At 46.2% G+C, this 25169-nt stretch overlaps 1 protein-coding gene across 2 annotated transcripts in view; it reads left to right on the forward strand.

The window, feature by feature from the left end:
• LOC144762785 (putative ATP-dependent RNA helicase DDX43) overlaps positions 1–25169 on the forward strand; it is a 989943-nt gene that overhangs the window by 474340 nt on the left and 490434 nt on the right. For both annotated transcript variants that reach the window (XM_078648055.1, XM_078648054.1), the window contains exon 12: positions 4567–4694. In XM_078648055.1, coding sequence (XP_078504181.1) covers positions 4567–4694 — 128 coding nt within the window. The remainder of the gene's footprint in view (positions 1–4566; positions 4695–25169) is intronic.

The following is a 25169-nucleotide window of genomic DNA, read 5'->3' on the forward strand; positions in this document are numbered from 1 at the left end:
CAACCTCCACGAGGGAATGAACGCCGTCACTGAGTGGATGAGGAGCAGCTGTCTGAAACTGAACTCTGACAACACGGAGGTCCTCATCCTCGGTGCCACCCCCTCCGCCTCGGACGACTCCTGGTGGCCGACCACACTGGGAACAGCACCCACACCCACCGACCACGCACGCAACCTAGGATTCAATCTGGACTCCTCCCTCTCCATGTCAAAGCAGCTCAACTCCATTTTCTCCTCCTGCTACAACACCCTCCGCATGCTTCGCAGGATCTACAACTGGATCCCGACCGAAACTTGAAGAACGGTGACCCAGGCCCTCATCAGCAGAAGGCCCGGACTACGGCAACGCACTCTACGCAGGAATCTTGGCAAAACACCTACAACGGCTACAACGCATCCAAAACGCCTGCGCCCCCCTGATCATCAACATCCTGTGGCGCAGCCACATCACCCCCACCTAAGAGACCTGCACTGGCTCCCTGTCAACAAGAGGATCACCTTCGAGCTCTTCACCCACGCACACAAAGCACTCCACAACACCGGACCAGCCTACCTGAACAGCAGACTCCACTTCCACACTCCCGCCAGCTCCGCTCAGCAAGCCTCGCCCTCGCCGCCGTCCCATGCATCCAACGAACGGCCTCCGGCGGCAGATCCTTCACCTTCCTCGCCGCCAAGACCTGGAACACCATCCCCACCCATCTACGGCAGACCCAAGACCTGCTCGCCTTCAGAAGAGTCCTCAAGACCTGGCTCTTCGAGCAGTAGCTGCACCCCCTCCCCCTCAGCGCCTTGAGACCCTCACGGGTATGTAGTGCGCTTTACAAGTTACTGATTGTTTGATTGATGTGGTACGGTGTGCAGTGGAATTATGTGGTATTGAGTGTACTGGAATTATGCAGAGTGGGATTGTGTCATGGAGTGGAATTATGTGGAATGGTATTTTGTGTTGTGGAGTGGTGCGTAGTGTAGCTTAATTATGTGGTGTGCCGTTGAAGTTTGTGGCATGATGTGGAATTCTGCGGGTGAACAGCATGCATATTGTTTACTGAATGACAAAGCTTCAGATGTGTGAAACTAATTTTGATGCACATTTTATCTGCCCATCTGTGAAGAACAGGACCACTAGTTAAACATCACAAAACGTCATCCAAATCCCAAAGCAGGGAGTGGAATAGATGTCATTCACTTATCATAAGTAAATGTTTTGCTTAGGCCGTATATTTATAAAATGGAAGTCAATGGCTGCATTCGAGCTGTCTACTCTAGATGTCTGGGTAGCGGGACGAGTTTAACAAATGGCACAGGCCATTCATAATGTGTACATTCATAGGTACAGGAATTTTGCACACAGTGTGAAAGACTGGACCCTTTTTGAAATTTTGTACACCGCAAGTTTGACTCAAAGGTATTGGAGCGGTTTACCTGAGCACCAGTTATATTACGCAAAGTCTGATCCTGCTTTTAGGCACGGGCAGTGAAGTAATTTGCCCAGAGTCACAGGATGTGGAGCTGACGCTGAGACTCAAACCCGTTTCCAAAGTATGTAGCTCTGATTATGCACTTGCTACTAAGTTGAACCGATTGTTTTACATGGTTGAGGATCTCCTAATGTTGGCATGAGAGATCCGCCCTAACTCGCTTTTCCTTCTTTCTTCTCTTGGGAATCCTTTTGGCTTCAAAGTCACAGATAGGTATCATAGTGCCAGAATGCTTACAAGTACCCATTGACGCCCAAATCCTAGCAGCAACACTACCCTCACTTCCAAGACCGAGCTAGCATTAGGTCCAATAAGGAAAGATGCCCAGCTATCTAAGGAAAGAATAAAAACAGGGGCAGCCTACAAAATGAGGACTCCTGGCAATAAAGACACAGCCTATTTGGGGATCGGACTATCCACTGTTTTTATGTGACGTGAATGTACTGACGTTACGGACTAATGACATTTGTTAAAAGATCACAGCATGGAAAACGAGCATTAACCAAAAATCACGGATGATCTGAGTAAGTAGTTGGCACCGGCAATTGTCACCTCATCGAATAACATGGTGAAATTCAGCAAATATAGCGCAATCCAACGTGGTGGTGTTGTGTTATGCTGCTGATTTATAGTTTTCTTAGTGCTTTGCGTAGGAGAGTGCTGGGTGTGTTGATATGGTACAGTGGTTTTATGGTGCACTGAGGTTCACTTTGGCAGAGCGATGTGGTGCCGTGATGAAGCACTGCACCCACTCCTCAGACGTGCCTGCATGAAACCATATCCCAACAGAAGTTACAAAAAAATAGTCCCAGGCACAAAGCAATAAGCTCCAAAGTGGAATGATAGAGGTAGTATGGCGCTGCTTCCTGGATGTTAACATACAACTAAAAGGAGGAACAAAAAGAAAGATTACCCATTAGAAAGCAAGCCTTTCTAAATGACAATGGAAGTTACCAATAAAAAGCCAGTAGGTGGGCTAGATTCCCATATACTGAATACAGCATGTCGAGAGACAGCAAATGCGCGCTTCCTAGGCTCGGCTTAAAAAGGCAATTGGTCTAGCTTTGGCAGGCAGGCTCTTGCCTTTGCTAATGCTTTTTTGTAATGTTATTGTAAATAATGTGTTGAATAGATAGAAACATTGAGAGGCTTACAAAGACTGATAAAGAGGGCTGTATAGATATAGTGTTGCTCAGATCGATATGATTGTATAGATAGAGGGCTGCATGTGTAGAGAAAGTTGCATAGATAAAGTGGGTTGCCTAGATAGATTGATAAATATATGGCGTTTTATATAGCGCTAAATTGACCCAAAGGTACCCAGTATCAGGGCGCTTTACACAAGCACCAGCTGCGTTACAGGAGGACACATTCATTTTTGTTAGGCACGGGAAGATTAAGTGAATAACAGGATGTTGCGCGTCCTGGCTGAGACTCGAACCTGATTCCCCAGATTTGATGTCGACTGCCCTAGCCGTTAGGCCAACTCCTCTCCACAAAAAATAGAGTTGCAAAGAAAGATGTCTACCGTTGCAAAGGTAGATGAATAGCTGTGCAAAGATGGTGAGAGATAGATTGACAGACCAGTTGATAGTTAGAATGTCAGACAAACGGATGAATAGAATGACAGAGAGAGATGTGGATAGAGTACTTGAAAGATAGGTCAGTAGCTAGACTGGTAGACTGGTTGATACGTAAACAGATAGGGTTGAGAATTTGGGTAGATAGGACAGGAATTTAGAATATACTGCACAGCGTTAATTAGTGAAATATTAGTTAGTTGACCATATACATGCAGCAAATAAAGGCACTGAAAGCAAACTAGAAAGCCACAGAAGCAAGGCACACAGACTACATTTGTTTATAAGCAGATCTGTTGTTCTCAATTAAGGTACATACCAGCATGACAGAAAGGAGTGCAGTTATCATTGCACCTATTTGCATGCATACTAAAAAAGAGGATACATTTGTAAATGAACATTTTCAAATGGACACAGCCTATGTATTATGTGTAGTACCATCATTCAGATTCAGATAAAGGTCACTCCAAAAGGAATTTACAATAGCATTAGGAAACAGGAACTAATAAAGCTCAAATATACCCTGTGCTCACATCAAAAACAATACAAACATCCTGCTATCACATCAGGCTCTGAACACAACAGCAACACTGGAGTAATAAAGTAAAAACATAAACACTGGCACTGAGCAGAACTACCTTGTGTTTGGATGTACATCTCAATTGAAGATGGATAGTGACTGAACTAAGCTGATCCACTACCCCATTCTGTATCGTGCATGCTGCAACAGAAGTAAACAAAATGTGAATGGCATAACAGAACAATGGACGGAGATTGCTGATTGAAGGTCCCTTTAAGCAAGCATATTATACATACAATTTTAGTAAAATCTAAATGTTATGGCTAATTCGGAGTATAATAGAACACCGTTCATTCGCACTCATCCAGTACTTCAAATCATCTGCAACTTACTCAGAACTCCTTACCTTAGCTGGTCACTGAACGCTGACTTGCTTAAGAGGGGGCACTACAGGGTGATAATGCATCAATTTCAAGAGAACATTACATTGAAAGAGATTAAATGTTGGAGTCTTACACAATAGTTGGGGAAAAATGTCTCTAAAAAAATCACACTTTAGAGGGCTCGGGTACGTTAGGGAGATGGCGTTGGCATGGAAAAAAACAAGTCAGTTAATCTATAGTATCTGGTCAAAGTTCTCCGATTTTTTCCAGAGGTAAAGGATACAGAGAACATTTTTAAACGAGTAAATATATTTAATACAAAGTGATAGTACCAAGCATGAAATCATGAGATACTTTCAGACATTGATGAGGCATATTATTTATTTGATTTTATAAGCACTCTTATGTACTGAAAGTAATTTTGTTATTTATCTAGGAAGACTATGAAAGTTATGGAACACAGAAGATTTCACATTGTGCCATGATTGAAGGGTAGATTATTTGTCAGTCCGTTTTAGTCTTGAATTTGTGTTTTCCTACTGAATGTATTCAAGAACTGGAAAACAAGCATCCAAATGTAAATATTTAACTTTTTTTTTCAGGCTGTAAATACCGTTGGACAAAATATAATAGTTATCCCGGAAGAAGAAAAAAGAGCGTACATTCTTCATTTCATCGACAGCTTAAAACCAAATGATAAAGTCATCATTTTTGTTGGAAAAAAGCTTGTGTATGTAAGAAATCAAACGTATCTCATGGGTTATACACTGTGTTTCTGGATGCCTCTGTTTTCTATTCTTTTGTGTTTTTGCATAATACGAACTTTGACGATTTGTTCCTCAACTTTGTCTGTCATATTAGGGAGTGCTCATAAGCTAAGAGGTATATTTACCATTCTTTCATGTAACACAATGTAGCAAGACAACCTGCTGCGCTGTGTTGCATGAAAAGGAAGGTGTAGAAATGCTCCATATTTACCAAGATATGGGACATTTCTGCTCTCTCCCAGCGCTGGCTCATTGTGTGCTTTCTAGCGTCAATACAGGCACCCTTGCACTAAATTGCTTGGTTTTCTACGTTACGGGCAGAATTGATTTCGTGCAGGAATGCACTCTTTCCTGGGTAAAAACAATCCTTGAAGGCATATTCCTCTTTCTGCGTGTGCTGTAGAATGCAACAACATGGAAGGAGGAATAAAGACATTTCTCCTCATTACACTTCTTTCAGGAGGCACACCATTTTGCTCAACGCTCTGTCTTGCATTACTTTGTATTTGCTAAACCACACAAAGCAGGCTTGCTATTCTTAATAAATCCTAAGTTAAGGATTCAGAGTTCCCTTGCGCCGACTTGCGTCTTGCAAGGGCAATGCAAGTCTTTAGGAAATCTGCTGCTAAACGTGGTAACAAGTGCATTTGTGTAAAAATGCATTTCATTAAATATGCACTTCTGTATTGTAGCAGCATTATGGAATGGTAGCAAAAACTTGGCTTTTTGGGTCTTTGGATGGAGGTTCAAATCAAGTTTCAAGTTTTCTGTTGAGTGGAAAGCATACAGTGCTGCTTACAGCTTAGCAGTGTTTTATGCCTCATATCCGTGGTATATTTCACTGTTAACTACTGGGGAACAGATGAGTCTGGGGACGCGCTAGTTTGTTCAACTGCCTGCCACCTACCTTTGACTTGCCATAGCACGTGGGGTCTCGTTGGACTCTGCCACTGCTATCCCCAGCTGCCTCCCGGGACGATCCTGAGTTTGGGACTACAGCCCCCTGCAGCACCAGTACCGTGCACGCCGCGCGTGTCGTCATACGTACCAGGAGGCGCTTAACAGGGGGCCAGGGCCAATGGCAGGCCCACCTGCGCCCGTCAGAGCAGAGAGGAGACCGGGTGGGACCCCCCCCCCCCCCCCAATATTCATCTGATGGGGCAAGAATACTAAAGGTACAGTTGATCCCACCTATTTTCTGGAGAGACACATAGTTTGGTTTGATTTCGATTTAATTGTTCTGACTTTTAGGTTGTTATATTTGGACATTTCTTAACTTTGGATTACAATGAGTAAAAAGAGAGGTTGCAAGGAAAAGCAAGGGGGTGGATATGTTGGGACTTTGGACACTTTTTTTTAACAAGAGCTGAGTCTGTCCTTGCTCACGAAATCGAGCTAACTGAGAAAAGACTTTCTTTAGATTCACTTATTGCCCAGAAACGTTCTTCTTTAGGAGGGTGAGCATTAGCCACTGAGTCTTCGATTTCTGGGCAACCAATAAGTGAATTTGGGACAACCATGGCCATAGTTCCAAAGTCGAATTCATCTTCTCCCATTGATATTACATCTGAATGCTGTATAGTCAACCAGGAGCAGTTAGTTTCTCTACACCAGGAGAGGGATAACCTTGTACCAACGACTAGGAAGAGAAAGGGAGTAGGTCCTTTGAAGCCAAAAAGTTAGAAAAAGCCATGCAAGGAGAAATACACTGAAAAGAGCACTGGGGATGAGGAGTTAGACTCAGGGCCCTTCTTACATCTAAGATCTACAAGGAATACAGGGTCAAAGGATATTCTGAATAAATCTCATTTGGTGAATGATCCTGATTATAGACCGGACTTGTTGAAACTAATAGAAACTATGGTGACTGTACTTTTTAATCCTATATTTCATAAATTAACCATAACCTATGGTGACTGTACTTTTAAATCCTGTATTGCATAAATTAACTATAATTGATGAAAAGTTATCATCCTTAGAGGTCTTACGCTCATTGATCCAAGCTCCCCCTAATAATATTAGGGCAACTGGGGAAGTGAGGGTGATCCATCAACCAGGTGTCTTCTGGGGTAACTAATATAGGAAGTCATGACCCTCAACAACCAACAGGGTTTCCTACTTACTCGGCGGGCTCCGTTCAAGAATCTGCCGAGACCTATTGTACATAATGACTGTCACCAGATTTTGAGTCAAACCACCTTGGGAGTACCTACTCATACTTATGGCTACACCCGGTCAAGTAATGAATCTCGAGGCCCTAATGGTACTGTGAACACCCACTCTACTTCGGTCCATACCTCAGGATTACCCACCTGGGTTTTCCCGGTGCCTCTTTAGAGGGTAAAGCTCTAGCTCCCTACGCTGTAAGGGGGGTTTCTCAAGTTTTAGCTGAGGATTTGAATGTTAAAGGAAGACTGGATCTTCCTCCCGCAGCCTGCCCGTATGTCATAGTTTTGGCAAATGTACCAGAACTAAAAGAAGATTTATTAGAATCTACAGAACAGTAATCCATAAGGCTCAACATTGGCTTTCCAAGTGCACAGGGGATAATTTTAATGTATACAAACATATCATTATGGCAAGGAGAGTTAACTGGGTTGGAAGACCATCTAAAACTATTAAAGGAGATCGTATTGTTCTAAAATTTGATAACCTTCACATAGTTGGTGACCTTCTGTAGTAGGGGATCTCTGTGTATAGTCATAATCTAGTGAATAGTCCCGCCCATGTGCGTGGACCACGGAGCAATCAAAAATAATCACTTAAGGTGTCGAAAAATAAAGAACTGCACAGACACTTAAGAGAGAATTAAAGACAGATAAAGCAGCCTATATCCACAGGCTACACTGTCCAGTACTTCAACTAGAAATTCCACCAAAAAACCACAAACAGCACAGCCTGTCCAGATTTCTCTTGCCTTAACAGCAAAAGCCCTCTGGAATGATCGAGAGGAAGACATGGACAGACAAGCCCCATAGGCTGCCATTATATGGCTCAGAACAGGATACTGTGCCTTTAAGAGAACTTTCCAGAACTTCACAGTATCCCATAATGCACTGCAGGTCCCTTTTACTTTCAGTTCTTTTTTCCGGCTCCTGCAAGCAGGACCCTGGATCATTGAGCTCTCCCTTTTCAAGGGTTTATCGGTGATTTTTTCACTTTTTTCAAGTTCTTTGAGTACTTTTCTGAAGTACTTTGGTGTCTTTCTTCCTGTTTATCTTTTGGTGCACTCTTTGATTGTCAATATGCCTGAATTATTTGACAAATGTCCAGAGTGCTCCAGGAAGAAGGCCAAGTCGGACCCACACGAGGTGTGTATCATCTGCCTTCCCTCATCTCATGTCCCAGAGGAGTGTGACATTTGTCAGGGCTTTTCTAGCCGGACCCTGAGGGATAGAATGAAGATCAGACTTCAGGGCCTGGAGGACAGAAGACTGAAGGCACAAGGTGGGTCTGGAGGGGCTTCCTCTGCCCGTGCTGAGGCCTCTGGGGGGCTCCCCAGGGGCAGGAAGCCCAGCAAGCGTCCCCATTCTCCGTCTGTGTCGATTGCACCGACTACAGCGTCGAGAGGGATGACTGCAGTCTGTTCCCCGTCTCCCCAGGGATCTGGGTCGAGGCGACGTCGACGTTCAGCGTCGAGGGAACTGAACAGACCTCCGTCGAGATCTCCGGTGACGATTTCGTCGTCGTCCTCGTCGGAGTCGTTGTCGAGTAATCAACGTCGAGAGGCCCGGCGTCGGCGCTCGCCGTCGAGGCGACACCGCAGTTTGCCATCGGCGAAGAGGAAAAGGTCGTCGTCGAGGGGGTCCTTGACGTCGAGGAGAAGATCGCCGTCGAGGCGAAGGAGGTCGCCGTCGAGGTGAAGGCATTCGCCGTCGAGGGAGAGACGGTCGCCGTCGAGGAAAAGACGCTCGTCATCGAGGGGCCGACGCTCGCCGTCCGGTCGCCGTTCTTCGATGCCCAGAAAGCGCAGAAGGGGTTCTGGCGCCAGGAGTCAGTCTAGCAGGCGCCAGGTGACTGTGGGAGACTCACCAACGTCCCAGCCTAGAAAAGAAGGCGGATCAACGGGTTCGGTGTACTCAGTGGTGTATACCCCTTCTAGACAGAAGTCGGTTACGCCCCCTCCTCCCTTGCCGAGGGGGCTTCCTCCGCAGGCTCCCACTCCTCCTCCGCTTTCACCACTTCCACCGCGTCCTCAACCTCAGCTGCCGGCAGACAAGCCGCCTCCGGTTCCTCCGAAGTCGGTTTCACTGCCCCGATATCCGTCTCCTCCCAAGGGCACCCCTCGGCCGAGGGCCCCTACCAAGCCAAAGTCGCCCGCCCCTGTGGAACCGGCGGATCGACCAAAGCCAAGGAGGTCGCGATCACGCTCCGGACGGAGGGGGAGATCGAGGAGTCGCCACAGATCCTCCACTAGGTCAAGACGGCGCCATAGGAGGCGCGGATCACGGTCCCGCACGGACTCTTCCAGGACCTATTCACCGACTTTGTCGGAATCCCCGGGGACGAGAGTGTCTCCTGTGGACGACATCAGCACGTTCTAGGATGTTCTCCTGAGGGGTGCAGCAAAATTGGGAATCACGGTGACGGCTCAAACACCCACAACGTCCGTGATTTTTGAGACGCTTCATAAGAAGCATTTGTCACGCCCTTTACTACCGCTAGTGCCAGGATTGGTAGAGCCTGCGGAGGAGCTGTTCCTCACGCCAGCAGTTACGAAGGCCGCTCTCTCCCGGCTCCTGAAGAAGTACAGGGCCCCGGATTCTGACCCGGCTTTTCTGCGAATGGATCAGATTCCGGATTCGGTTATAGTGACGGCGGCCAGGAAACAACATTCTACCTCCCCGTCTTCTACCGTGCCTCCGGATAAGGAGAGCCGATGGATCGACTCAGCTGGTAGGAAGGCCTGTGGGACGGCATCTACGACCATGAAGGATTCTAGCGATGCAGCTCTGCTAGGGCGGTATGATCGTGCCCTGTGGGAATCCCTCCAGCAGTTCACGGAACTCCTGCCATGAGAAAAGAAGGAGGATTTCCAGGAGATCCTGAAGGAGGGGATGCTGGTATCGAACCAGGTCATAGCGCGGCTGCTGATATATCTCTTTTGGCGGCCCATGGGTACTGTCATGGGATCAACCAACTGCGCCATGCTTGGCTTAGGCTCACATCACTCAATCCGGAGGCTCAGCAGCAGGTGGCCAATCTGCCCTTCTCGGGGGAAACCCTGTTCGGCAAGCACGCGGACGATGAGATGGCCCGCATGAAAGCAGAGGCCGAGACCCTGACGGCGGTTGGGTTGGAGAAGCCCAAAGAAAAGAAGGCCTACCGCCCGTTCCAGAGACGCTTCGGGGCACAGGGCAGAGGGCGAGGGCAGGCTTCGGGACAGCAGCAGCAACAACAGCAGCAGTTCCGGAGACCCTTCCAGAAGCGCCAGAAGGGTAGAGGCGGCCAGCAGTCCTCTACAACGAACAAAGGCCTGGCTGGGTCTCGACCCTGAGCGGTTACTTCCCCTACATCCGTTACCCGCTCCGGTGGGGGGAAGCGTTCAATTTTTTCTGGCAGAGTGGAGAAAAATTACTCGGGACAAGTGGGTGCTGAATATTGTTTGCAATGGATACAGTCTTCGGTTCACCAGCCTGCCTCCATCAATTCCACCGGTCAGCTCGCAGTTTCAGCTGCGCGAGCTCCAGGTGGAGGCCGATATCCTGTTAAGGAAAAGGGCGATAGAAGACGTACTTCTGTCTCAAAGAGGAAGAGGTCTGTACTCCCGGTTGTTTCTGGTTCGCAAGAAGGACAAGAACGAGTTCAGGCCCATTCTGGATTTGCGGTAAGCAAACAAGTGGATTCGCAGAGAGAAATTTCGCATGCTGTCGTTGCATCAGATTTATGTAAATGTAAAAAATGTAAATCCATATTTGTAAAGCGCGAACTACTCACCCTTACGGATCTCAAGGCGCTAGGGGCCGTCGTGGAAATTAAGTGAGCTATTGCCCAGAGTCACATGGTGCTGAGCTGAGCTGACGCCGGAGCCGGGGATCGAACCGTGAACCCTGTGCTCCAAAGCCAGGTGCCCTGGCTGCTGCACCACACCTCTCCATTCCACATTTATCCTCCGCTGCAACAGGGAGACTGGCTCTGTGCTATAGACCTACAGGATGCGTACTTCCATGTGCCCATTGCACACAAACACAGGAAGTTCCTGCTATTCCAAGTCGGCGCCAATCATTATCAGTACACAGTACTGCCATTCGGGCTGAAGTCTGCGCTCAGAACATTCTCGAAGTACATGGCAGTGGTAGCTGCACACCTAAGGAAGAACAAGGTGTTTGTCTACCCGTACCTGGACGATTGGTTGATCAAGGCCTCCTCCTTCTCGGAAGCTCAAGCGCACTTCCAGAAGACGTGCGTTCTCTTGAACAAGCTGGGGTTGCACATCAACATGTCCAAGTCTGTCCCGACCCCGGTCCAGTGCATACAGTACTTGGGAGCCTCCATCAATACGCTGTCAGCAAGCGTGTCTCCTTTGGAGGAGAGACGATTATCACTCCTTCGGAAGGCTCAGGCTCTTATGACGGCTCCATCTGCAACAGTGAGGACGGTGTCTTCTCTACTGGGGTCGATGGCCTCTTGTATCTTCCTCACGCCACACGCACGGCTGCACATGAGACCATTGCAGGAGTGCTTGGAGGATCAGTGGGATCAGAGGAAAGGATCTTGGGACGACAAGATACGACTGTCTCTGCATGCTCTTCAGTCTCTGAAGTGGTGGTGTTCAGCGGAGAATCTTCCCCGAGGGGTTCCCTTCCACAAGGACATTCCCACGCAGACTATCGTGATGGATGCGTCTCTCCACGGCTGGGGGGCGCACTCCGGAGACTTACAGATTCAAGGGACGTGGTCCCCGACGGAGTCCACGTACCACATAAATTTCCTGGAACTCAGAGCTGTTCACTTGGCACTGAAGGCCTTTCATCCGTCCTTCCGGACCAACTCTCTGCTTGTTCAGACGGACAATACGACCACGATGTATTATCTCAACAAGCAGGGGGGGTCGAGATTGCGCACTCTGTCGCAGGAGGCGCAGGCGATCTGGCACTGGCTTCTGGCCAGAGGACAGACGATAACGGCTACCCATCTACCAGGTGTGCAGAATGTTCAGGCAGACGCACTGAGCAGACTGATTCAGGAAAACCACGAATGGGTCATAAACGACGAAGTACTATGAGAAGTCTTCGCAAGGTGGGGGACTCCAGATGTAGATCTGTTCGCCACCGCCGAAAACAGCAAATGCCGAGACTTCCCCTCCAGGTACTACCAGCCAGGGACGCTGGGGAATGCGTTATGGATCAACTGGTCGAACAGCTTTCTGTACGCTTTTCCACTCATTCCCCTGATTCCGACGGTGCTCATCAAACTGTCCCGGTCCAGGGCGCGGATGATCCTGATTGCCCCGGAATGGCCCAGGCAGTGGTGGTTCACGGACCTGCTTCACCGGTCTCTCCTTCCTCACATACGGCTGCCGTGCAGGCCGGACCTTCTCTCGAAGTTCGGGGGCAGATGTTGCACTCCAACCTCTCGTCTTTGAGTTTGGCGGCATGGCTCCTGAAATAGTGCAATATGGCCATTTGAATCTACCTGAAGATTGCATGGACATACTGAAGGAGGCTAAGCGACCTTCGACTCTGACTTCCTATGCTTACAAGTGGAAGAGATTTTGCATCTGGTGCAAGTCCAAGAACTATGACCCAACGACGTGTAAGGAAGATGTCATCCTTCTGTATCTTCTACATCTGGCGCAGTCTGGCCTTAATGTCCATTCCATTAAGGTTCATCTTGCTGCGCTGACTGCCTACAGAAAGGCCCTTCACAGACTTCCTTCTTTCAAATCCCTGTGATCAAGGATTTTTTGGATGGCTTGAAGAAAGTGTTCCCTCCTGTCCGGCTTCCTTCGCCTTCATGGGAATTGAATGTGGTGCTGTCCAGACTGATAAAGGAGCTTTTTGAACCTATTCATAAGGCTTCGTTGCAGCACCTGTCCTGGAAGGCGGCGTTCCTCGTGGCCATTACATCGGCCCGCAGGGTGAGTGAAATTCAGGCATTGTGTTGCCAAGAGCCTTATACTGTATTTCATGCTGCTACGGTTGTTATGCGTACTCCCCCTAAATTTCTTCCCAAGGTTATATCTGATTTTCATGTTAACCAGACCTTAACTTTACCTACGTTTTTTCAAAATCCTTCCTCTCCAGCGGAAAGGTCCCTACATTCCCTGGATGTTAGGAGGGTTTTCAAATTTTATCTGGATAAAACCAAGGATATTTGTAGATCAGACCAATTGGTTATCAATTATGGATCAGTCAGGAAGGGTTTTGCTACATCTAAACAGTCCATCTCGAGGTGGATTGTGTCCTGTATACAATTGTGTTACCAAAAGGCTAATAAGACCTTAGGGGGTAAACCTAAGGCTCATTCCACCAGGGCCAAAGCTGCCACGACTGCTTTGCTCCGTAATGTTCCAATTGCAGAAATCTGCAAGGCGGCCACTTGGAAGTCGGTCCATACCTTTGCTAAGCATTACTGCCTGGACACTGATGCCAGGGCAGATGCTCAGGTTGGGCAGGCTTCGCTGCGAAATCTGTTTGCACAGTAGTGGTGTTATTTCTCTTTTCTCCACCGCCGCTTTGGTGTGGAGATGGGCTTGCCATTCTATTCACTAGATTATGACTATACACAGAGATCCCCTACTACAGAAGGAGTAGTTTCTGTCCTGTAACTCCAGTTCTGTAGTAGGGGTAGCTCAGTTATAGCCATAAGCGCCCGCCCTCCTCCCCGGTGGAGAGAGATATTCATATAAGGAATGCTACAGGTCTGGCGTGTTACGCCCGCAAAAAGAACTGAAAGTAAAAGGGACCTGCAGTGCATTCTGGGATACTGTGAAGTTCTGGAAAGTTCTCTTAAAGGCACAGTATCCTGTTCTGAGCCACATAATGGCAGCCTATGGGGCTTGTCTGTCCATGTCTTCCTCTCTATTATTCCAGAGGGCTTTTGCTGTTAAGGCAAGAGAAATCTGGACAGGCTGTGCTGTTTGTGTTTTTTTGGTGGAATTTCTAGTTGAAGTACTGGACAGTGTAGCCTGTGGATATAGGCTGCATTATCTGTCTTTAATTCTCTCTTAAGTGTCTGTGCAGTTCTGCATTTTTCGACACCTTAAGAGATTATTTTTGATTGCTCCGGGGTCCACGCACATGGGCGGGACTATTCACTAGATTAGGATTATAACAGAGATACCCCTACTACAGAACTGGAGTTACAGGACAGAAACTACTCCTACTCACTAGGTCACCAAGCACTCCCATCACTTTTTACTGAAATGTGTGCCCTTCTGCTGAGTTTCTTTTACAAACCTGTTATCTTACCTCAGACCCCTTTTCTTAGAGTACATAATGCCCGGTGTGAGAAGTTGGCCTGATATATGATGTTCACTAGTTCTAGTGACCGCCTTGTATCAGTCCAAACAACCCTTATGGTGATTGGTTGTAAGTCAACCTTATAGACCAGCTATCCTAATGGTAGCATGGACAAAGCAGTCTTAGGCTAAACTCTTTTGGCATGTGAAGCCAGCTGTTTTACCACAATATAACCCCTTGAATACCAGATGAAAGGACACCACACAGGTTGTTATGAAAATAAACAGTATATTTATTAATAACAACACCTCTGAACTCTTTATGAGGTCAGAGGGCTAAGCACATGACAATCTCTTAAGGAAAATACGACAAGTTGCACAAAATTACAATGGTGCCTTAGAGGCACGACAAACCTTATACTAAGTAAATGGAATGTGAGAGTCAATAGAAGAAATGGAGCTGTCCAGAGGCTGCAGGACCGCTGGGACTACGCTATCCTAACCTGAGGTAAGAAATAGGAGGCCCACGGGACGCGGGTGCAGAGTGTGAACTCACACGCGGGATGCGTAACATCATCTATGGACAGTACAGTTCAAGTTAAAGGTGAGTACGGACAATCCTGACTAGTTAGGACTAAAACGACTGTGGAACTGGACACTAAGAGAGTCAAGCTACCCTTGAGCACCGAAATGCTCTCGTTACCTCACCCAAGGGCTGCCGGTGCGAAGTCGTGTCGGGTTCTCGCGTTGAAGTCAATGGAGCCTGAAAGAAAAGATGCTGCAGGCGACCAGGAGGAAGATGTCCGGTGTGATCCAAGGGTGGATCGGTGAAGAAGAAGACCTGAAAGCAGAGGGGACAATGTTCACAGTCACTAGCCAGTGACTGGAGTGGAACCAGGAAGGAACCAGATGTCGTCGTCGCGATCAGGTGAAGAGTGGACGCTTGACTCTGCAGCCACGTGGACCAGGAGGTGTCTTCCACGACCAGGATGGAGGTACGAGCTGTCCCACGCAGGCTCTCGCTGTCGGCGGTGTTGGATCCGGAATCGGCGTCAACAGGCCTTGGCAAAGGCAACCCACACGGTGAGTAGAAAAAGCGTCTGGTGCGGACTAGGTGAGTCCGGGGTGCCCCTCTTTTGGAAGGGAGCAAGGGCCAGTCTGGAGCAACCAGACCAGCAGCAAAGATTTCAAAGTTCGACGTCTAGGAGGCCACTAGCCAGCCGGCAAGTGACCAGACAACGCGTCGAGCAGAAAACAAGCAGAAGGGCCCCACGCAGATCTCGTGGATGCTGGAGGGCTGATCTTCGGTGCAGGGGCTGGGGCTTCTCAATCCCCAAAGCACTTGGTCGAGTTTACCTCTGGAGTCGTGCTGGAAGCGAAGTGCAGGTTCGTTCAAGATGGCCGGTCCCACGTGTCTCGTCGCACCCACGGATCTCAGCTGTGCTGCAGATGTAGGTTGAGGTCGGAGAGGTCTGGGAATCCGGGTCTCGTCGGGCTCTGAAGTCTGGATCCTCGAGGGAAGACGACAAAGTGAAGCCGCTGGACGCTGATGGTGCCTGCAGTTGCAGGGTGGACACTCCTTGCCCACAAGGGAGATTCTTCAGTCTTCTGTGGAGCAGAACGTCGAAGTCCAGAGTTTCTTCTTGTAGAATTGTTCAGGATAATCTAATCTGGAATGGGACCAGCTCCTACCTTTATTCTCCTAAAGGGGGCTGCACTACTGACTAGGTCCCTCCCCTGGGTGGGACCAGGAAGGGGGGTGGTTACACCCCCTATCCTTTGTCCGGTTTTTGCGCCAGAGCTGGGACAGGGATGCCCCAGTAACTGGTTTGAACCGGTGTATGCACAGGGCACCTTGTGTGCCCCAGGCATGTCTCATTCCTTTCAGGCCTGTCCTACCCAATACACAAAATCCTGTCTGGGGTGGTGCTAGCACCTCCCAAGGCAGGAAACCCTTTGTCCAAGCCACCCTCGCTGGAAGGACTCCCAGCAGCAGGAGGTCAGACTTGTGTCTGGGGTGGCAGCATCCATTTTGTGATGCCAAGGCTCGAGTTAACTTTAACCGGGGTTCACAGTTACATACATGTCGTGTCCCTCTAGAAGGGTGGAATGCTACCCCCGTCGCCAGAATTGGCGAGGGGTAGTATTCCAATTCGTATGACACCTTACTCGACATGTTTTGATAATGTTATACCAGAGTTAGCATTCAACCGCGAGGTCGATAATGCACTTAAGAGTATATGGTATAGCGTTATCATGGAACAGCTATTAGGACTTGGTTCCGCAAGCTGCAGACAGGCTCAGCTCCTGCCAGAGCACCATCTCACATAATTCCAAGCACTCTGCCTTCAGGTTTGTTAAGGCTTGCCATAGGAGTGACTGATAGGAGGATATGTGTCCATTTTAGGGTTAGATATAGGTATACTATATCTACAGCAAAGGGTGATTACACCACCTTGCCCCAGCTGTCGTGCAGCCAGTTGTGTCAGTTTTAGACGGCCAGCCAGGGGTGGCATAATACATGCTTCAGCCCCTGGTAGGCCCTGGGTACACCTATGCCCTGGATACCCAAGGTATACTGTACAGGGACTGATAAGTTGACTCAGTATCCAATTAGATATGTACCTAGGGTACATGGAGTCCATTTTACAGAGAGAGCAGGAAGCCTGGGGTCCTGAATAGCAGGATCCCAGGCCAACTAAGTAAAAAAACAGCAAAACACTAGGCAAAAAGTTGGGGGTAACCATAGTCCGATATCCACCTTCCTACACCCGGAAGCCTTTTAGTCTTCCATGTAACTAGCCTATTTTTCCTTCTATTTTACCATTACCTCTTAGTAATAGATTTACTGCATTGGAAGGCATGCATGTTTGTGACTGACTGGATGAGCTGAGCCCAATAGATAATGATGCTTGTAATATATATACCTATGCAAAATGGACCTACTATGCTCTCCGCTCCTTCTGTAACTTCTCAATTAGAGCAAAATATGCAGATAGATTCTTCGAATTTGCCCGGACAATGATACACTTAGAGAATAGCTCAGACTCTGTTGCAGTAATTTGTTGGAATATTGCTGGATACAAACAAAAAATGTCCAATATGGAATGGTTGTCTGTTAACATCTAAAGATCTAATATGCTTACAAGAGACGTGGGAAACTGACCCAATATATATATCTAAATGGGTATCGTTCAGTTTTTCACTCCTGCTATACCCTCATCAGCTGGTCCTGAAAAGGGAGGTTTATTGACCTTACTTTCCAATAGTTTCCCTCTAAAAGTGAAGTCCTTTTCAAATACATCTTCCTATTATCAGACTATTCTCTTAAAGTATTGTGTTGATCAATATTGACTGCTTATTATTTTTTATTATAATAATTGTGGTGGCAATCATGCAGTTCTATTGGCCTCTTTAGAAAGATACATTGCTATTTTGCAGAAAGTATGTTCCAAATCCTGTGATTTAATCTGGCTTGGGGATTTTAATGCTCACACTCGTGACAAGATTAATACTTCAGTGTGTGGGTTAGTAGATGATAATAGGGAGTGTGTCCTTCATTTTAGTCACACTGATTATGGAAGTGGTTTAAATAGATTTCTAACTCTAAACAATCGTGTGTTTTGAAACACTGCTGAAATTAAAACTGGTCAGTTGGGATTCACTTTTTTTAGTCGTCCCTCTTTTCCCACTCTTGATTATGTTTTGGGTCTCTGATTCTATAAGAAAAATTTTCTCTCCGTTTGAGATACATTTTTATGCTTTTAGTGACCATGCTGCTATCTTTTTCTCATTCCCCTCTTTAGTGAAAAGGGAGTGTTCACTTAAATTGCATATAAATCCAGTCATAGCAAGGGAGAATGGAATTGTTCTGCAATGGGAGAAAGTTGATGCAGTGAAGTTTTTGGATAATTTAGTCTCTAATTGAGTAGCAGAGATAATGGTATGCCTAGACCCTCTAGACTGATGATGACATGGTCACAGCTTTTGAGAAGATTTTACTGGAAGTTAAGAAGAATTTAACTCTATCTATACGCAATGGACACCATAAAAAATAGAACTGGTTTGAAGAGGATTGCAAAAATCACTTAAAAATCTTGATGTGGCTTTAAACTCTAAACCTTGCAACACATCCTTGGTTAAATCATTGCGACAGGCATATAAAAAAGCAAGGATATCTAGGCTGAATGCCCTAAAGGAAGACTGGTGGGAAAATCTGCAAAAGGCTGCATTATTAAAGAGTTCGCAGGCTTTTCGGTCTGTGATTAATGCACCGTTGTTAAAAGATGAACGGTGTTGGTCTGTAGATATCCATGTTGAGCAGGAGGAATGGGTTACGCATTTCGAAGGGCCATTTGGAACTGTTGAAAAGGCAATTCCTCAATCTACCTCCATGAGCTTGGCTGGTTTAGGAGGTGGTGCCCAGTTTACGCTGGAAGAAATAAAATATGCTCTAAATCAGTGCAAACGTGCAAAGGCACCAGGACATGATGGCGTTCCAATCGATCTTTGTTTAGATAATCAGGACCTTTGGGCCCGCTCTTCACTAATGTCTTTAATACAATTGCCCAAATGTGTGTTCCTCCCTCATGGAGAACTACTTTAATAGTCCCTATCTACAAAAAGGGAGATAGGTTAATCCCTAAAAATTATAGGCCTATATCTTTGATAGACTCAACTGCAAAATTAATGGGCCGGCTGCTTTTAAATAGGCTTGAGGAATGGGCTCAGGAGAATAATATTATAATCCCATGTCAGTTTGGATTCATAAAAGGAAAAAGCACTGTGGGATCAGTGTCTGAACCTGAACCTAATAATTGCAAAGTATACAGCAGCAAAGAAAGGCCATTTATACCTTGCCTTCATGGATCTGTTCGTAGCCTTTGACTGCGTGGCACAGCCTAGGCTGTGGCAGATCATGGAGGCAATAGGGGTGGATATACAGATCATTAATATTATTTGTGATTTGTATTCAGGTGCCGCAGCTCGTATTCGTTGTGGTAAGGGAGGCGAGTGTACTAGGCACTTCAAAATTTGCTAGAGGTGTGAGACAGGGGTGCATTCTAGCGCCCTTTTTATTTGCACTTTACACTAATGATGTCGAATCAGCTTTGCGCAGGGATCTACTCCAGATGTTCCTTACATTAATTCACTACAAATACCGATACTTTTATATGCGAACAACTCAGTGATTTTAGCTCGTACTAGTAATGTGCTCCGCCAATTAGTGATGGATTGTACTCATTTTATGAACCAGCTGGACATGAAAATTTATTATTCAAAGTCCTTGGTCTTGGTGGCAGGGCCAAAGCTGCGGAAACAACCACAAATTTGTATTGAAGGGGGCAAGTTGGGAGTTTTGGATTCTTTTAATTATTTAGGGATTATGTTTGACCACCAGAATAACTAGCAAAGTATGGTCATAAATAGGGGGCTATAGATGGAGAAACATATTGGGGCCCTTTTTAAATCTTATTTAAAAAGTAGGTTCTAAACCTATCGAAGCAATTGAAAAAAAGTTTATGAAGCTAAAACGGTATCTGCTGCCACTTATGGAGCAGCAGTTTGAGGCATCAGAGACTGTCCAAAATTACAATTCATAAAAGATACCTTTTTGAAAAATGTGGTTTCACTGCCAAAATCATGACCTATTTATACTTGTCATACAGAGTTGCGAGTCCCTTATATAACTGATAAAAATTTGTGCGGCGCCCATCTTAATGTGTCTCTTGTTCTGACGGAAGGAGACTTTTGTTAACGAGGGATATTATAAATAACGTCTTGAAGCTTGATGGTACAAATAATATATATATATATATATATATATATATATATTTTTTTACTTTATTTTTTCCATTTTCAAAATATAAAACATAGTAGATACATCATATAGTCTCATCTCATGTCATGTACAATTATGGTAAACATCAAGCATCTTATCAGGGTCCAGTGTTACAGGCACGAATCAGATAGGCATCAACCCCCTAGCAATCGGTCATAGAAGTACAGAATATACAACGCTTTTAGTGCACACATCATAAGTACAGATCAGTATAGTATATAAGGGATAGCGAACTTGTTGTAGAAGAGGTCGTTAACGTTTCTCATTCTTAAGGTATCGCTAGTTCAGTTATGTCTTCTGAGGAAAATCGAATTTTGCCTTGTCATGTGTCCCTACGTGTTCCCCATTGTATGTTATATGTGCATGATCGATATGCATATGTTCCCCCTTGACCGAATAAAGACGCAATTATAGTTGTGTCCAACGTTAGTATGCCAGTTATCCAGTCCTCGTGAAAGCAACGAGTATTAGGCCTATGTTGCCAACGTTTTACATTGTGCACGTTAATTCATCGAGTTGTCCCCGTTTCTAGGCCTCATAGGGCCCGGACACCAGATTCGAGCTCCAGTCTCCTGAAACCACTCCGAGGAGCGATACAGCCCCTCCCGCATCCCTGACCCTTCACTTACTCTCTGCCAAGCAGCGCGGTGCCCGGCCTGGCCTGCCTGCCTGTCTGCCAAGAATATGTTATGCCTCTAGTTATCAGTTCAGCTCCCCGGCTTCACATTCCTCAGCTAACGAACCGCATAAACATCTTCAGCTGTAGTCTAGTCTTCCTGTCTCCATGCAAGAGAATTACTGAATTAGTATTCATAGAAGATTCATGGCACACGCAATACATGTAGAATATATGGCCCGTTTGCGCGCACCAGTAGGTTAAAGGTTCCAGCGGCCCAGGTAGCCCCCTCCATGTATCCACCCATTTATGACACTTCTGTGACGTTTACATCACATGTCTCCGTGCACGTCCTGTGCACGCCTTCTTTGTACGCCCATATGTTCTTATCTTTCGTTTGTCACTTGTTACGTCTACTGTATGCAATGCAATTATACTGTTTTACTATATATACTGTATAATGTTAATGAAATGCTAGCTGTCCCTTTTTATGCTTGTGTCTGTCCCTTCCTGAGCCTTTGCAGGTGATGGAACCCGATGGTCCATTGGCTCGAGCCATCTGATTAAAGCCCATTCTGACTCAGATATCACGGATCCTGCCTCTTATTTATTGAGCTATCCTTTTCAGTTAATGCATAGAAAAATAGTACCGGTATTTAATTATTTATTTACCACATAATGGCGCCCGAATATGGACTTGCCCCTTCCCCACGCGCCGGCGATGTAACGCAGGCCCCCTGACCCTTCTACAGCCGTGACGGAACCCTACGTGCACGTGCAGATATTTCTGCTTCAAGTCTCCCTCAGGCCCACGGAGGAGACGGAAACTGCGGTCCGGCATCCAGACGAGGCGGTGAGGAAGGCAGTTCGTCCCGACCAGAGCCCAAGCCGAGAGAGCAAGGTCCGAGGTATCCGGAGGCCCACCTATAACCGAAGCCCGAAGCGCAACTAGACGTCGTAGCAGTCCAGTCCAGTCCGAGGCCTTCAGTTTTGCTTCCCGGTGAGTACCGTTGCTGGGGGTATCTAGACGGGTGTTCATTAATTTGTGCCCGGTCCGACGGGTTTGGGTACACAGATCCGGTCCGACGTGTTCACCTAGGTGGATACGGTATGACGTGTCTCTTTAGGAGACCGGTATGTTCTGTACTGTTTTAGCAGTGCATCCAGTAAGTCTGTTCTCGAGAAGTTCAAGTATTATGTTTTCAATGTATCAGGTAGTATTCTGTTCGAACTGTTATTAATGTGTTCTTGATGTCGTGGTATGAATGATTGCTTTGCTATTCATTACTGTGTTCATTGTGTATTGTGTTCATGTTCAAGTACGGTTCAAATATGCCTCTGTTTTCGAAGTTACGTCAGATAAAAACGAGAAAAGGGTTACTCGAAGAATCCGTTCCTGTCCCTCCCAGGGACAGTCCTGGACATTTCATGTATCATAAGCATGGCTTAGATGCCATACTGTATCTAGATTTATGGGTTGACTACACCAAACATCTCGAAGAGAAATATAGATGGCCTGTTTCAGGAACATGGGATGCCGAGTGCATCATGAGAGTAGAAGAAGCATTGTGGAAAAAGAAAGCCAGACAATCCCAGAAAGATGCCATAGAATTATGGCGTAAAGAATCCCATAAAAGAACCGAGAAAGAATTCAGAAAAGCAGAAATAAGTAGGGAATCCTCAGAAAAAGCCCAAGAAAGGGAATTAATCGAAGAAGGTGAACGAGTTAGAGCAGAACAGTCAGACAGACAGAGAAATGCCCTTATTAAAGGTATGTATCCCCTTCTCGCCGAGGGTTTGCCGAAGGCGACCCCGGAAGCACTCTGTAATTTACCGCCACCATTGGTTCCGACTAAGCTACGTCATAAACCGACTGCAGCTGAAATTTTTCTTTCTTCCTATTTAGACGACACTGTCCCCGAATATGCTAATACAGATCCTACCCCGCCAGTCCAAGTTCAAGTCCAGCCCCCTGTTAATAATGTAATTACTGTGCCTCCAGTCGTTGGTCCTGTCCATGCGCCAGTTCCCCAGGATCAACATTACGTACTCCTACTTTGCCAGTCACGTTACCAGCAGCCGCACATTCAGTATTAGTTGACGATTCCAGTTCAGGAGGAGCAGGGGGAGGTACTCCTATCACCCCGCCTCAAACAAGGCGACGGACGCTGAGAGATGTAGCGTTACAGCGTACGCCAAAACTGACTACGTATGAAGCCCTCAGAATGTATCTTACTGAGTGTGGACCTGATTGTAGATATGACCCAGTGCCAGGTGAAGATGGCATGTTAATATATTCCATACGTTTACGTCGAGTTGCAAGCTTCTTGGTTACCATATCGAATATGGAACAACATCTAGACAGAATATATCACTTTATCCAAACAGGGGAGAATCCAGAAAGTATTCTATGGCACACAGGAAAGTCGAGATTCAAGGCATGATATTGCAATTTTTAATAAATTGTTTAGTAAGAGAACAGGATTATCCTGACAAAAACAAAGAAGATATGAAAGTCCTGACAAGATGGAGTGACAATATAGCAGAAGGAAAACACAGAACACAAAATTGTATAGAAACCATGTACAAAAAGATTCGAAAAGAAATTATAAGTATGCACCAAAAGGAGGAAGAAAAGAGAGTAGCCGAGAAAGAGAATGACTCTTCAGGCGAAGAGGTAGACAACGAGAATCCCACCAGAATAGCGTATGTAGGCAGAACGAGACCTTCAGATAGACATTCACGCCTAGATTACAAGAAAGCTTTTCCTCCTCCCGTACCAGAACAGTGTTCTCTTGAACAAGTATTCCAGGCTACCGATAAAATTCTGAAACTACGAATAGGTTACAGTGAGCTTAGTACCATGCATGAACAAGAACTAGCCCGATCAGCAGTCCGATGGACTAGTGATTCTACCACGTTTCCAGACGAAGTAGTGGCCCAAATGTTTCTGAAGCTGCCCCCAGCCGAGCAGCGACTGGTGGGTATGTACATGATCCAGCACCTCATCACACTGTATGAGGATCAGCATTCTGATCCAGGTCCCTTATACAATGTATTGAACGAGTTACTCCTAAACAGATGGAAAGGTCTAGGTACCGATCTAATTAGTGTCATTTTAGAACAGCGCCACAAATACAGAACGTTCCTGACTCCACATTTTGTTCCTGTTTCACCCCCATTCTACATAGACAGACAGAATCCGTTGCGAGAAGTGCATCCAGTTAAGGGAGTGGGGGTAATCTCGAACGAGTATTTGTTTACACCCCTATAACGAAAATAGAACTACTAGAGATGAAAAAGTGAATACCCTGTCACGATAAAGATCCAGCAGGGTTCCACCGTGAATTAAAGGACATGCTCCGTATGGGAGAATACACGTATCCTGATATCATCAAAATGTTAAAGGTCCTTTTGCCTGCGGGCATATATGAAAAACTTAAAGAAAAAGAATGGGAGGTGGGAGAGAAAAAGATAGACTGGACCGCGTTAGAGAACGAAGATAATGCACGAGTCCCAGGTACTGGTCTTGGGGATAGAGCCAAAGAGTTGCCCGAACTGTTAATACAAGTCTTGCCAAGATTACTAGCCACGAAAAAGGACGATTGGGATGCCATCTCAGCCTGTAAGCAGAAACAAGACGAAGACACTAGTGATTTTTATTCCAGATTTGAGAAATGTTTCATTATAAATAGCGGTCTGAAAACAAGTAGTGAGTCGTATCCACATCTTTTTGTTACCAAACTAGTTGAGAATTCTTTACCGCAAGTTAAAAATAGAGTATTGAAAGTCGAGAGTACTTGGCAAGCTAATACCCCGTCTCAAATGCTCCAGATGTTACAGTATCACCAGAACAGAATCAGGGAAGAGCAAGAACACGAAAGGAGACGTATGAAAGACACGAAAATGAAAGTACTAGTTGCACAGTCCGTTCCACAAGATAGTCAGAAGAGGGGTCTGAATCAGACTAGTCATTCTGCAGCTCCTGTTAAAGGGACATGCAATTACTGTAAACAGCCAGGTCATTATATAAACGAATGTGCAGTTCTGAAACACAACATAGCTACAGGTAAGACGAAAGAGAGACCACGTCCTCCTAGACAAGAACATGTTCCGCAGAATTCCCAGCCACCGCAGAACGCACAACAGACAGTTACAGTACCGCAGCCTATAGCTGCCACACAACACGTTACACAACAGATGTACCAGTACGCACAGTCAGAGTATCCAGAATATCAGCAGTATTCATGAAACAGCCAAGAGAGGGAGGTTGGCTTGCCTCTCATCGAGGTTCCTGTAGATCAAGAGGGTCCCTATGTACACAGTCAAGTGTTAGGGAAAGACAGAAAGTTTCTGATTGATACAGGGGCAAGTAGGACTACCATTAGTCATGACGAGGTTCCAGGGGCTCCACTCTCGGGCTCAAGAAATGTTTCCCTGGGATTTTCAGGAAAGCCTATTGTTAATGAAATATCGAAACCGGTTTCCCTAGAAGTTGGTCCATTGTCCCGAACTACAGACTTGTTACTCACGAAATCCTGTCCTGAAAATTTACTAGGTATTAAAACATTGAAAGA

The sequence above is a fragment of the Lissotriton helveticus genome, chromosome 6 (assembly GCF_964261635.1).
Source record: "Lissotriton helveticus chromosome 6, aLisHel1.1, whole genome shotgun sequence".
Classification (NCBI taxonomy): Eukaryota; Metazoa; Chordata; class Amphibia; order Caudata; family Salamandridae; genus Lissotriton; species Lissotriton helveticus.